Source organism: Pipistrellus hanaki (genome assembly GCF_964339955.1).
Source record: "Pipistrellus hanaki genome assembly, chromosome: 1".
Lineage (NCBI taxonomy): Eukaryota > Metazoa > Chordata > Mammalia > Chiroptera > Vespertilionidae > Pipistrellus > Pipistrellus hanaki.
In genome coordinates, this window is record NC_140503.1 from 59,255,664 (window position 1) to 59,269,651 (window position 13,988).

A 13,988-nucleotide genomic window follows, 5' to 3' on the forward strand; every position below is an offset into this window, starting at 1 on the left:
TGACTATGTAGATGAGAAAGTAGATTCTTTTCACATTGGTGTTTTCATTGATCTGTAGTAATTTTGTTTTCAGAAATGAATTTCCTTTTTTTCTTGCTAGAGTTACTCTATCCTTAAAAAATTAAAAGGATTGTCTAGATTGTTAACATTACTATAATGCTTTTATTCATATAATTTAATTTAATTATTTCTATTTTCATAGTGTGGTGGTGTGTGTGTGTGTGTGCGTGCGTGCGTGCGTGCGAGTATCGCATAAGTGCTTATAGAAAAAAAAAATAATTCTAATCTGTGTTTTATATGATGCCAGCAAAGAAACTCAGCATGCTCACACTGGTTTTTATTGTGCAGGATGTCTCACTGTCTCTGAATTCCCTAAATCAGACCACAGCTCAGCAGGTGACTTGGGAGTAGGCTCCTGTAGAATGCTTTCATGCTCTTCCTCTGTGGTAGGGCACACAGGATTTTCACAGAGTATTTGGGAGTGGGGGTAAACCCAGGCACATAAGTTGTTGGCAGAGAATCCCTAATGTTCCTGATGATGAGAATTTCGCAGGGGCACCAGGAAGAGCTCAGCTGGGTCTCACTGGGCTAAAAGATAGACATCCAGAGGAGCAGGTGCTGCTCCATTCTGAAGACTGTGCTGCTGGCCAGCTGCAGTGTCAGCTGCGCCACAAGTCTGTGTCTTAATACACATGACACCACACTGAATGAACAGATGAACAATCATAAAAAAAAATTTGTTCAGGTAGGAGAAAAATCCAGAAAGAGATGGGACGGACCTGAATGAACGGCCAAATCTTCCCAAGATTGACTTGAGTTCCTACTACATAGCCAACCTCTGCTCTGTGTTTAAAGCCAGATGTGTGAGTTGAGTCCATGTGCCAACCTCTAATAGGTCTTACTATAAAGGAACTGCCTATGGTTCCTCTGTTCGTCAACCAAGCTAGAAAAAGAGGTTTTTTATTTTTTCTTTAATCACATTATTTTAAATATACATATTCCCCTCCTGATATTTAGTTACTCTTGAAATGCCATAGGGGCATTTTTTTTAAATGAAATGTTTATATCCTCTTCTCTTTGGTACAGGTCCAGATGTAAAGAAGCTGTGTATTCTTAGCCAAATTTTGAAGGATACATCCATAGCCATTAATAATGTGGTTATTACCAGCTATAGCCTTCAGAATTTTCAGCATGAATGTAAATCTATTTTGGAAAAACTGGAGACAAATGGACAGTTTTCTTTGGCTAAGAGGGTAGCAGAATTAGCTGAGTTACCTGTGGACAACTTGGTAATTGAAGAGGTGAGGTAACATAAGTCTTTTAAGTTATTTAAAGTCTTAGCTTTTTGCCCTAGCCAGTTGCTCAGTGGTTAGAGCATTGGCCCATGAACTGAAGATTCACAGCTTTGATTCCTGTCAGGGGTATGTACCTTGGATGCAAGCTCGATCCCTGGACTTGGTTGGGACACATGCAGCAGGCAACCAGTCAATGTGTCTCCCTCATCGATGTTTCTCTCCCCCTCCCTTCTACTCTCCAAAAATCAATGGAAAAAATATCCTTGGATGAGGATTAACAACAACAAAAAATCTTAGCTTTTTGAACCATCATTAAACCAAAAATCAAATAAGATATGCAATTTATAGGAGATGAGGCTTTTTTACTTTTGATACACATTAGCTTCAGAAATGGATGAGCCTAGAATTCCCATTTTTGAATAATGTATGCTTTATTATTATTTTTAAATGTTTTTATTGATTTTAGAGAGAGAGGAGGAAGAAGAGAGAAACATCGATCAGTTGCCTCCCACATGCACCCCAACTGGGGATTGAACCCACAACCTGAATATGTGCCCTAACTGAGAATTGAACAGCAACCCTTTGGGACATGGGATGATGCTCAACCAACTGAGCCATACTGGCCAGGGTGAAGAATGCATGCTTTATTTTATTTTTTTAAAACTAATTTCAACAATGATTTCTTATTCTTTTTTAAAACATATTTTTATTGATTTTGGAGAGAAAGAGAGAGGGAGAGAGAGATAGAAGCATTAATGATGAGAGAGAATCATTGATTGGTTATCTCCTGCACAACCCCAACTGGGGATATGCCCTGACCGGAAATTGAACCATGACCTTCTGTTTCATAGGTCAATGTTCAACCACTGAGCCACGTTGACTGGGCAAGAATGTATGCTTTAAATATAAGGTTAGCTTAGGTGGCTGCTCCTTGAACCCCATTCAATTGGATAAATTTAGAATTGTTTTCCATTCCTTAACTTTCCAGATAAAACACTCAGGAATATCTGTAGCCATGCCTCATGTTCTGACTTGGTTTTGAAAAGTATGGTATAATTAGGGGACAGTAGCATTCATGATATTTTTTAAATTTCACAGGTAACACAGGAAATGCAGACCTTAAAACACATTGACCAGTGGTCCCTGAAACAAACAAGAATTGACTTCTGGAAAAAATGCCATGAGAATTTTAAGAAAAATTTTATTTCAAGCAAAGCAGCTTCTTCCTTTTTCTCAGCCCAGGCCCTTGTGGTGTGTGAGTACCCTACTGAGGAGGGACAGAGCAGCACTGAGGAGTGCCATCTGCTGCTCACCCTGGCAGGGCATTGGCTTGCTCGGGACGACCTGGTCCCTGTGGAGAAGCTGGAGGAGCTGGAGAAGCAGATCTGGCTCTGCCGTATCACCCAGCACACCCTCAGAGGAAATCAGGAGGAAATAGAGCCCAGATTTTCTCAACAGATCTCAACTAGTGGTGAACTCTCCTTTGACAGCTTAGCCAGTGAGTTTTCATTCTCCAAGTTGGCTGCTCTGAACACATCAAAATATTTAGAACTTAATGGCCTTCCATCCAAAGAGACTTGTGAGAACAGACTAGATTGGAAGGAGCAGGAGTCACTGAACTTTTTGATTGGGCGCCTGCTAGATGATGGCTGTGTGCATGAGGCGAGTAGAGTATGCCGGTACTTTCACTTCTATAACCAAGATGTTGCCTTGGTACTGCACTGCAGAGCCCTGGCTTCAGGGGAAGCCAGTGTGGATGACCTGCATCCAGAGATCCAGGCTCTCCTACAAAGTGCTGAGCTGCTGGAGGAAGAAAAAGAACCTCGCATTCCTCTAAGGAAAGTCTCAAGCAGTAAGTAAAGGAGATCAGACTGCCCCCAGTCCCCACCAGTGTGTTGGCACTCTTTCCAGGAAGAAGGGTCTCTTGAGATAATATTTACACTGTTAAAAGGATAGCAACTCTTTTCTAGGTAATCCATAAACTAGTTAATTAATTAGTTGATGAAGTAGAAACACGTCTTTTAACTAGCTGTGCATCAAAATTAAAGGGACTCCATCTGACTTGTAATTAGTTCATTGAAATTTATTCTATACAATTACCATGTTTCCAATTATACATTGATAGTGTACATCCTGTGACCTTGCTAAACTTGCTTACTTTAGGGGTTTATTTGGATTCCTTAGGATTTTCTAAGAGATAATCATGTCATGAAATAGAGACCGTTTTATTTCTTCCTTTCCAATCTGTATGCCTTTTGTTTCTTTTTCTTGCTTTATTTTACTGGCTAGGACTTCCAGTATGATGTTGGATAGAAATGGTCAGAGTGGATATTCTTGTCTTATTACTGATCTTAGGGAAAAAGCATTCAGTCTTTCATCATTAAGTATGAAAGTAGCTGTAGGTGTTTTGAAGATGTGCTTTGTTATGTTGAATGTTTCTCTCTAATCCTAGTTTGCTGAGAGTTTTGAATCAGTGCTGAATTTTGTCATATTTGTTCTACATCCATTGATATGATCACCTGTATTTTTTTCTTTAGACTATTAATATGGTGGATTACATGGATTGATTTTTTTTTTTTTTTTTTCCATATTGAACCAGCTTTGCATTCCCAGGATAAACCCCACTGGGTCACAGTGCATTATTATTTTTGACATATATTAATGGAATTAGTTTGCTATTTGGGAATTTTTGTACTTATGTTTATGAGCAATATTAATCTGTACCTTTTCTTACTATTTCATTTTTGTATTAGGGTAATGCTGGTTTCATGAGTTGGGAAGTTCCTCCTCTTCCTCTTCTATTTTTTGAAAAATTATTTAGAATTGGTGTGATTTCTTCTTTATTTTTATTTTATTTTATTTTTTTAAATTTAATAAATCTTTATTGTTCAAATTATTACAATTGTTTCTCTCCTCCCCCCCCCCCATAACTTTTCTCTGCCCTTACCGCCCCCCTGCTGTCCTTATCCATAGGTGTATGATTTTTGTCCAGTCTCTTCCTGTACCCTTCTCACAGACACCCCTATCCTCCTGAGCAGGGGTCTTCAAACTACGGCCCGTGGGCCACATGCGGCCCGCAGAGGAGTCTGATCCTGCCCGCCAGGTTTTTTGGGCAGTGAGCGCAGCCGAGGTGTTACAGTAGGAATTAGTAGTTCATATAGTCCGGCCCTCCAGCTCTCTGAGGGACCGTGATCTGGCCCCCACTTTAAAAAGTTTGAGGACCCCTGCTCCTGAGAATTATTAATCCCCTCCCATTCTATGCCCCTGATTCTATTATATTCACCAGTTTATTCTGTTTCTCAGATTTTTAATTCACTTGACTTTTAGATTCACTTGTTGATATGTATTTGTTCATAATTTTTATCTTTTTTCTTTTTTTTCCTTTTTAAAGAAACCTTTCAGTATTTCATATAATACTGGTTTGGTGGTGATGAACTCTTAGCTTTTTCTTATCTGTGAAGCTCTTTATCTGCACTTCAATTCTGAATGATAGCTTTGCTGGGTAAAATATTTTTGGCTGTAGGTTCTTGCTACTCATCACTTTGAATATTTCTTGCCACTCCCTTCTGGCCTGCATAGTTTCTGTTGAGAAATCACCTGACAGTCTTATGGGTACTCCCTTGTAGGTAACTAATTGTTTTTCTCTTGCTGCTTTTAATTTCTCTCTTTGTCTTTTGCTCTTGGCATTTTAATTATGATGTGTCTTGGTGTGGTCTTCTTTGTGTTACCTTTTTTTTTGTAGTTCTCTGCACTTCTGGACTTGCTGGTCTATTTCTTTCACCAGGCAGGGGAAGTTTTCTGTCATTATTTCTTCAAATAGGTTTTCAATGTCTTGCTCGCTCTCTTTTTCTGACACCCTTATAATTCGGATGTTGGTACACTTGAAGTTGTACCAGAGGCTCCTTGCACTATCTTCATATTTTTGGATTCTTTTTTTTTTTTTGCTTTTCCGGTAGGGTGTTTTTTGCTTCCTTGAATTTCAAATCTTTGACTTGATTCTTGCAATCCTCTAGTCTGCTGTTGGATCTCTGTATATTATTCTTTTTAAAATATATGTTTTTATTGATTTTTTTACAGAGAGGGAGAGGGATAGAGAGATTGAAACATCGATTTGAGAGAAACATCTATCAGCTGCCTCCTGCACACCCCTTCCCTGGGATGTGCCCACAACAAAGGTACATGCCCTTGACCATAATTGAACCTGGGACCCTTGAGTTCGCAGGCCAGTGCTCTATCCACTGAGACAAACCAGCTAGGACTGTATATTATTCTTTATTTCAGTCAGTGTATGCTTAATTTCTAATTGATCCTCTTTCATATTCTTGAGATTTCTAGAAGATTCTTGAGTAACCTTATAACTGTGGTTTTGAACTCTATATCCAATAGTTTGCTTTCCTCCATTTCTTTCATTTGTGACCTGTTTCTTTGTCTCTGCATTTTGGCTGCTTTCCTTTTGATAGAATGGCTTTGTGTGCTAGGTGTCCTGTAGGGCCCAGTGGCTCAACCTCCCTATTTTCCTGAGGTGGAAACTCTTGGTGCACCCCTTTTGTGAGCTGTGTGCACAGCCTTGTTGTAGTTAAGCCTTGATTGCTATTGGATTCACTGGGGAGAATTGACCTCCAGGCCAATAGGCTGTGAGGACCAGTTGTGTGTACAATGGGAGAACTTTTGTGCAGGAGACACCCTTATGGGGCAAGACTTGCTTCAGTGGGGCTTTGGTGCTCACTGAGTTTGCCCCCTGAGTGTGTCTCTTATGGATGTGAAGTTATAATCTGGATGGTCTCACCACTGGGTACATGGGCTCTTGAATCTCCAAGGAGGTGCAAAGTCAGCCACTGCCTAAGGCCACCCAGTTGGAACTATAGAGAGATTTGCAGATTCCTCCTCTTTGTTTGGGATTTGTAGATGCCCAGATGAGGCCCAGCTGTGAAGCAAAGCAAGTTGCTCTTCAGCCTTGGGCCTTCTTTTGGAGACTCAGGAGCTCTCTGACCCAGCTGCAGTTGGTTAGGATTTAGATTGCAAAAGGCCAGTCCATTCATATGCAAAAGCCTCTGTACACAGTTTGGATGGGGTTGTAAATTGGGTGGGGTTGTAAATTGGATGGGGTAGAGTCTCAGGGAATCACCGGGGTGGAGCAAACAGCAATGGCTGACGTCAGCCCTGCCCTGAAGACTTGGTTCCTCAGGTCTCTGTGTCTCCTGGCACCAGCACTGTGCAGGAACAATGACTGCTACAGGTAACTCTGAGAGAAAGCTGCCCTCAAGTTCGCCCGATGCCAGACAGTCCAGTTTCCGTTTGAGCCTGGGTCCCCAGAGTCTCTCCCAGACTGGAGTTCAGAGCAATCGGGAGCTTGTATCTCCCTCCCAATTGAAAAAGACAACAGTGTGCCCAGTTGCCAGCACCTTTCCTATGTGCCTCTGTAACTCCACACTTTCACACCTCTGTATCTCCTACCAGACTCAATGCATTTTTCTCTTTCCTTCTAGCTGTAGAATTTCCATTCAGCCAGCCTTCCTGTGGTTCTGGATGATATTCGTTTTGTCTATTAGTTGTAGTTTTGATATGGTTGTGCACAACAGAAAGTTCAGATGTTTACCTATGCCGCCATCTTAGTTGTCTCCTAAAGTGTTTTTTTTAATGCATATCTTAATTGCAAAATTATTGCATGTTTTGTGTAGCAAATAATAAAATACATAAATGCATAAAGTGTAATTATTTACCCATCCAACAGCACCCCCACCAAATTTCGTAAAACAACGTATTTTACTTGCTTGGCATGCATTTCTTTCTACTTGTGGACTTGTGTGTGCAAGTGCATGCACACACACGCACAATTTCTTTCTTACAAAAATGAAATTACATTGTTCTACATTTTTTTCTTACAGTAATTATAGATTGATCTCATTCTCTCTCCCCCCCCCCCCCCCCCCCCCATGCATCCTTGCGCAGGGACTGTGCTAATCTTCTCTGTATTGTTCCAATTTCGGTATATGTGCTGCCAAAGTGAGGACGGCCTCATTCTTTTACATGGTCCCAAAGTATTCTATACAGATGTACTGCTATTTAACAATGCTTTCTTGATACAGATTTAAAATTTTCAATTTTGTTTTTGCTATTAGAAATAGCGTTATATAAATAATCTACTATTTTCCCTAATGGATACACTTGATCAAATTAAGAAAGCTTTCTTCTATTTCAGACTGAGAGCATTTGTTTGTTTGTTTTTAATCAGGAGTGGATTTTAATTTTACTATGATCTTAAGTTATCTATCCAGATGACCCTTTTTTTGTGTGATTTGCATTTTAAGAAAGACCCTGATTAGTATGTATAAGATTGATCCGGGGAAGAGGGGTGGCTGTCAGCAGTGCCTCTTAGATGCCAGGTGATGAAGGCTGGAACTAAGGTGGTGATGGAGAGGTGTTTTGTAGATATAGTCAGCTAGACCTGGTGACTTACTTGATAAGGGAAATTAGGAGAGGGGGTAGAGGAGAGTCTATCAGTCAATTATGGTGATCATCTCTAGAGTGCTCGTTAGGTGGCTTTGAGTCTTTTGTAGCCTACGAGGCCTTTGAAGTATTTCAGCCTGGGATTGCCTGGAAGAAGCAATGAAAGAAGTTTCAGTGGACCCAGTCCAGGGGGACTGATGGAGGTACAGTGCAGTAAGTTGTGGGCAGAGAGGCAGAGCAATAATAGGCTGAAGAGAGGCTTAATTTACCAGCTTAATCATCACCACCTTCAATCTATTTGCTTCTAGCTTCAAGTTTGGAGAGTCAGTCATTTGTGATGCTGCCCTCCAGCGATGAAATGGTGACGAATCTGGAAATTCTGACACACAAATGCCTCCATGGGAAGAACTACTGCCGACGGATCCTCTGTCTGTATGAACTTTCCAAGGTAGTGCCAAAGGGGAGGGTGGAGGGCTCATAGGAACCTCCCTCTGAGAGGGAGAGAGCGGGAAGCTGGAGGTAGCTTTTGCACATTGCCTAGTCAGCCCGTTAATGATATCGTGTCCTGGGAGTGGAGCTTCTGTCAGGATAAAAACCATTTCTTGGAAATAATGGGGAGGATACCCACCCAAGTGCCATGGTGACTTGAGTCCCGGCTGCAGCTTAGCCAACCAGAAGTGAGCCAGACGTTTCCCTTCTTTAAACCCTAGTTCTTGATCTATAAATGACTTGACCACGAGGGTCCCGTCTAACCCTTATATCTTAGGTCTTGCTTCAGGAGCTTTCCTGTCAGGGAGAGCCCAAAAGAAGTTTTAGAATAAAATAAAATGGAATATGATGACCCTGAAGACAGGAGTGGTGCAGCCAGGAACTGTTTGTGGCTTTGTGCTGACTGAAGGAGAGAAACAGAAGACACTAGGTGCAGTGGGAAGAGCACGAGAGACATAAAGCGGAGCAGTAATGCCATTTGCCTTAGGTTCAGAGACTTCTTTGGAAATTGAGGGTTATGCAGCTGTTGTGGGAATAACACGGAAGGGGCTCTTGCCTTTTATTTAACTTTCTCACGTTGTAGAACATTTGAAAAACTCAATGTTCAGTACAAGATAAGTTACCTGATGCTTTTTGAAGACAAGACTTTCTCTTCCTTGGATCCAGCTCATTGGTGAAATGATGGAACGAACTAGAATACAGTGCTTGCTTCTTTTAAGGTTACTGCTCATGGCAAGCAATTCAGCCTGTCCACATCAGAGTTCAGAAGGGGCTAGCTTTTCCTGGCTCCTAACAGGAGCTTTGACTGACTTGTCTTCTTCTCAGGAGTTGGGCTGTTCCTACACAGATGTTGCTGCCCAGGATGGTGAGGCCGTACTCCGAGCAATCTTGGCCTCCCCGCAGTCCGACCGATGCAAGCGAGCCCAAGCCTTCATCAGCACTCAGGGCCTGGAGCCTGACAGGGTGGCTGACCTTGTGGCCGAAGAGGTGACCCGGGAGCTACTGTCCCCATCGGAGGGAGCAGGTACTCTGCCCTTCAGGCTTCCTCAGCCTTTCCCTAGTGTTAAGGATTTGGATGCTATGCTCATATGTCCTGCATGTTGCCCTCTCAAGTTGCTAAGTTTCATTCATAGGAGGAGAATGCATTGCGCTTATTTTGTTAAAATTGCTTTTTGTTCATTTGCTGTTTTACAATTCTGCTTAGAGTAGCTGTGCCTCTCTCTGCTGTTGTGTCAGCTGACCACTAGGCCAAGAGGAGAGCTGCACTGGGAACCCCTTCAGCATTACTTCCTGGTGCCCTGGCCGGGGCAGCATGGGGCCCTTATCTTTCTCTCAAGGTGAAACCAGTGCCTTTCCCCACGCCTGTCTGCAGGACAGACGCAGATGGCCACCCCAGCCGAAGAGAGCCAGGCATTTCTCCAGCTGACCGCCCTGTGCCAGGACCGCACCTTGGTAGGCATGAAGCTGCTGGAAAAGATTCCCTCCGTTCCCCGTGGGGAATTGTCTTGCAGTAAGTTCCTGGCCAGTTTCTACATGTTTTGGGCCCAAACAGGTCTTTAAGAAGTCTTCTAGAGCCAGTCTTTCCAAAACTCAGTTTGGACCCTTCCTGCTCTCAATCCCTACTCCTCCGGAATAGTTTGTAAGTCCTTGGTAGAAAGCCATAAGTTCATTAAAGAAAGTTTAGAGAATATGTATGGAAAAGCAGTCCCAAATTTAAAATCACACAAAAAGGTAACCTTTTAACATTTGGCATATTTATCTTATTTCACTCTTAAATTACCTTATAAAGTGGATATTATTGTCACCATTGACAAATAATATCCACTTAGTGAAGTTGATTAACTATTAAATGGCAGAACTGGTGTTTGAACCCAGTCTGTGTGAATTAAAAGTTCACTCTTTCCACAATGTCTGGTTCATTACAGGCATTCAGAAGTATGTGTCCCTCTGATCTTTTTCTATGCAAATCAATAGGTTTTTATTTTTCAAAAATAACATTGTTTTGCATATTGTTTATAATTAATTTATGAATATGCTGTCATTAACAGCTTTCCATGACATTGAATATTCTCCTATATCATTTTTAAAAAACACTAATTTTTAAAAAACATTTATTCCTTGTTGTGAATCCTCTTCCGAGGATATCCTATATCATATTTAACGGTTACACAGTATTTTTTTTAAAATATATTTTTATTGATTTTTTACAGAAAGGAAGGGAGAGGGGTAGAGAGTTATAAATCTCAATGAGAGAGAAACATCAATCAGCTGCCTCCTACTCACCTCCTACTGGGGATGTGCCCGCAACCAAGGTCCATGCCCTTGACCGGAATCGAACCTGGGACCTTTCAGTCTGCAGGCTGATGCTCTATCCACTGAGCCAAACTGGTTAGGGCCAATATTTCTCTTACATGTAATTAAAAATTATAGACCCTGCCCCAACTGGTGTGGCTCAGTGGTTGAAGATCGACCTATGAACTAGGAGGTCACGGTTTGATTTCTGGCCAGGGCATGTACCTGGATTGCCAGCTTGATCTCCAGTATGGGTATGTAGGAGGCAACGAATCGACATTTGTCTCATTGATGTTTCTATCTCTAATTCCCTCTCCATTCCTCTCTTAAAAATCAAATTTTTACAATATGTTTTATTGATTTTTCTTTTTCTTTTTTTTTTTTTTTTTACAGAGAGGAATGGAGAGGGATAGAGTTAGAAACATCGATCAGCTGCCTCCTGCAGGCTCCCTACTGGGTATGTGCCATAACCAAGGTACATGCCCTTAACCGGAATTGAACCTGGGACCCTTGAGTCTGCAGGCTGATGCTCTATCCACTGAGCCAAACTGGTTAGAGCTAAAAATCTTTTTTTTTCTTTCTTTCTTTTTTTTTTTTTTTAAATTATAGACCCTATTGTGGGACCTTTATATTATTTCCAATTTTCTGCTGTTTTAATACACTGGCAAACATCTTTATAGGCAAATCTATGTGCACACCTATAATTATTTCCCTAAGATAAACTCTGATTCAAAAGTATGCTGTCATTAACATCTTTCTATGACATTTTTAAAGCTTATATATATTGCCAACTCTTACTCCAGAAAAAAAGTTCACTTCTTACTCCCACTTAAGCAGAGGTGAAAATAGTATTTCCTGGAACCCATTTCACTTTGCAAATTTAATAGACCCAAAAAAGGCATTTATTTGGTGAACAAATAAATGGAAATTTTTAAAGGTTGAACAATTTTACTTTAAAAATAACTTTCTATATCTCTTCCCAGTCCAGTTCACCTGTATTTACTGAGTGCCAGCTGTGTGCTAAGTATTCTAAGAACCAGGGCTGTGCTGGACATACAGCAGCAGGCCCTGGGTCCCAGACTGGGGGTGTGACACAGTGAGAGCCAGTCTGATGGGGCCAAGAAATGTTTTTGGAGGAAATGTCCAAACCACAGCCTGAAGGATTAGTAGCCAAGATTGCTCAGTAATCAGGTTTGGGGAGGGCTCCACAGGTACCAAAGCCCAAAAGACACAGCATGCATTAAGGCTGAGAACCCTGTTTCTGTCTTCAACACTGCAAACATTTCCCCCAATTGGCCTTTTAATTAACTTACAGTGATTATGTATAATAGTTTGGAATTTGTAGGTAGTCAAATCTTTCTTTAATCTAGAAAGCCATCAGAAGGGCAGAATATTGTCCTGGCCAGTGTGGCTCACTCGGTCGGAGTGTCACCCCGTGCACCAAAGGTGGAGGGTTTGATTCCAGTCAGAGCACATACCCAGGTTGCAGATTTGACCCCTGCTCAGCACGCATGCAGGAGGCAGCCAAAAGGTGTTTCCCTCTCTTCTCTCAGAGGAAGTGCAGAACATCACGTGGCTCTTGATTAGGCCCCAGGGCTCTTCACTGAGATAGAGACTGCCCTTGGGTTTGGGTTCATGTTGGCATGAACTCCATCAGTTTGTCTCCAGAGAGTCTCTCCATTCAAAGTCAAGGATTCCTTGTTCTTATGTGCCAGGGCCTCAGAAGGTCACTGTGCAGTCACTACATGACTGTCTTTGGGGAGAGATTATACTGTCTCTGAGAATTTAGACATGGCAGGGGGAATGAGGGTAGAGGTGGGGGTGGGCTGCCCCAGACCTGCAGCTGGTGTGGCCAGGGATCTCAGAGGAGTGGTAAAGAGCCTTCTCCAGGCTGTGTGTAGACAGTGGGTAGCCAGGGTTCACAATCTTATCTGACCAATACCCCACCTAACCAGCCACAGAGCTGCTGATTCTGGCCCATCACTGCTTCACGCTGACATGCCACATGGAGGGCATCATCCGAGTTCTGCAGGCTGCTCGGCTGCTCACAGACAACCACTTGGCCCCCAACGAGGAGTATGGGCTGGTGGTAAGTAATCCCCTCATCCCCTCCTTCCATCTTAGGGAAACTTTTGAGAGAGCAGATAGGCTGAGGGCCAGTCCAAGACTGATTCTTACGGAGTTTGCTCATCAGGGTACCACTACCTACTTGGTAGCCAGCTGGACAGCCTTCTGCTTCCGGTTCTAAGTTCTGTCAGAATCAGATTGTTCCAAGAGAAATCGAGAGGATTCCTACTATGTTCCAAGGTGTTATCCCCCTTGCCAGAGGCTCAGACAACTGTATTTCCCCCCAAACAAGGCTCAGACATACTCTTACCTCTGAAATGAAATAAGCTACCACAAGCCTCCTGCACCTCCACAAATACTCTAGGCTTGAAACTGACCCAATTGGCTGTACAAGCCACTGGGCACTGCAGTAAGGAGTGGAGAGAAGGGTAAGAATGCCTGCCCAGGAGGGTGGCTCTTCAGCATTATCAAGTGACAACAGAGAAGACAGCAGCAAGTGGTGTGACCAGCATTTCTGAATCCCCCAGAAGCGGCCCTTGGTTGGGTACAGGAGAGAGGAAGCTAAGCAAGGCAGCCTGGCCATTAGCCTTTCTACCTCTGGCATCTGCAAGCAACCTTGATGAGGGTAGTGGTCTGGCTCAAAGAATTCCAAACGATGCTGATGGAAGCTGCCTTCTCCCTTTGCAGGTGCGTCTCCTCACTGGCATTGGAAGGTACAATGAGATGACATACATATTTGAATTGCTGCATAAAAAACACTACTTCGAAGTGCTGATGAGGAAGAAGTTGGATCCAGTAGGTGTATGGTATTTTAAACTCCAGGATGACCTGTACTAGGAGTCTTAGACTTTCTAAGAAATAACTCCAACCAAAGTAGACCCCTGGGATATGCAGGGAGGGAATTAAGGGTCTCCCTAGGATTTGTACTGCAACCAGAAGTTGTAAGGTTACAGATTTCAGACCTTACGGATAGTGAATGTGGTAACAGATGCTAAATAGTGAAGAAAATGTTTGTGCAGCCCTAACCAGTTTGGCTCAGATAGAACGTCAGCCTGTGGACTCAAGGGTCCCAGGTTCGATTCTGGTCAAGGGCATGCACCTTGGTTGCGGGCACATCCCCAGTGGGGGGTGTACAGGAGGCAGCTGATAGATATTTCTCTCTCATCGATGTTTCTAACTATCCCTCTCCCTTCCTCACTGTAGAAAGTCACTATGTTAAAAAAAAGTTTGTGCATATTCATCTCAGCTCTCACCTGCCTCTACTATCTAGAGTCTGCTCTGACAGGGGCCTTGCAGAAATGGACTGACCAGCTCAGAAGGCCATGTCTGAGGGCTAATTTTATAGTGGAGTTCTCAGGGGACCATAGAAGAGTGTGTTGCTATTAGGAAGTGAATGGC

General features: G+C 42.6%; 1 protein-coding gene across 1 annotated transcript in view; it reads left to right on the top strand.

Annotated features, from left to right (window-relative positions):
• Positions 1-13,988, top strand: part of SPG11 (SPG11 vesicle trafficking associated, spatacsin) — an 82,481-nt gene that overhangs the window by 64,296 nt on the left and 4,197 nt on the right. Inside the window, exons 29-35 of the mRNA XM_084902659.1 lie at positions 1,087-1,301; positions 2,394-3,147; positions 8,051-8,190; positions 9,057-9,255; positions 9,604-9,741; positions 12,479-12,612; positions 13,278-13,385. Of these exons, the coding sequence (XP_084758785.1) occupies positions 1,087-1,301; positions 2,394-3,147; positions 8,051-8,190; positions 9,057-9,255; positions 9,604-9,741; positions 12,479-12,612; positions 13,278-13,385 (1,688 nt within the window). The remainder of the gene's footprint in view (positions 1-1,086; positions 1,302-2,393; positions 3,148-8,050; positions 8,191-9,056; positions 9,256-9,603; positions 9,742-12,478; positions 12,613-13,277; positions 13,386-13,988) is intronic.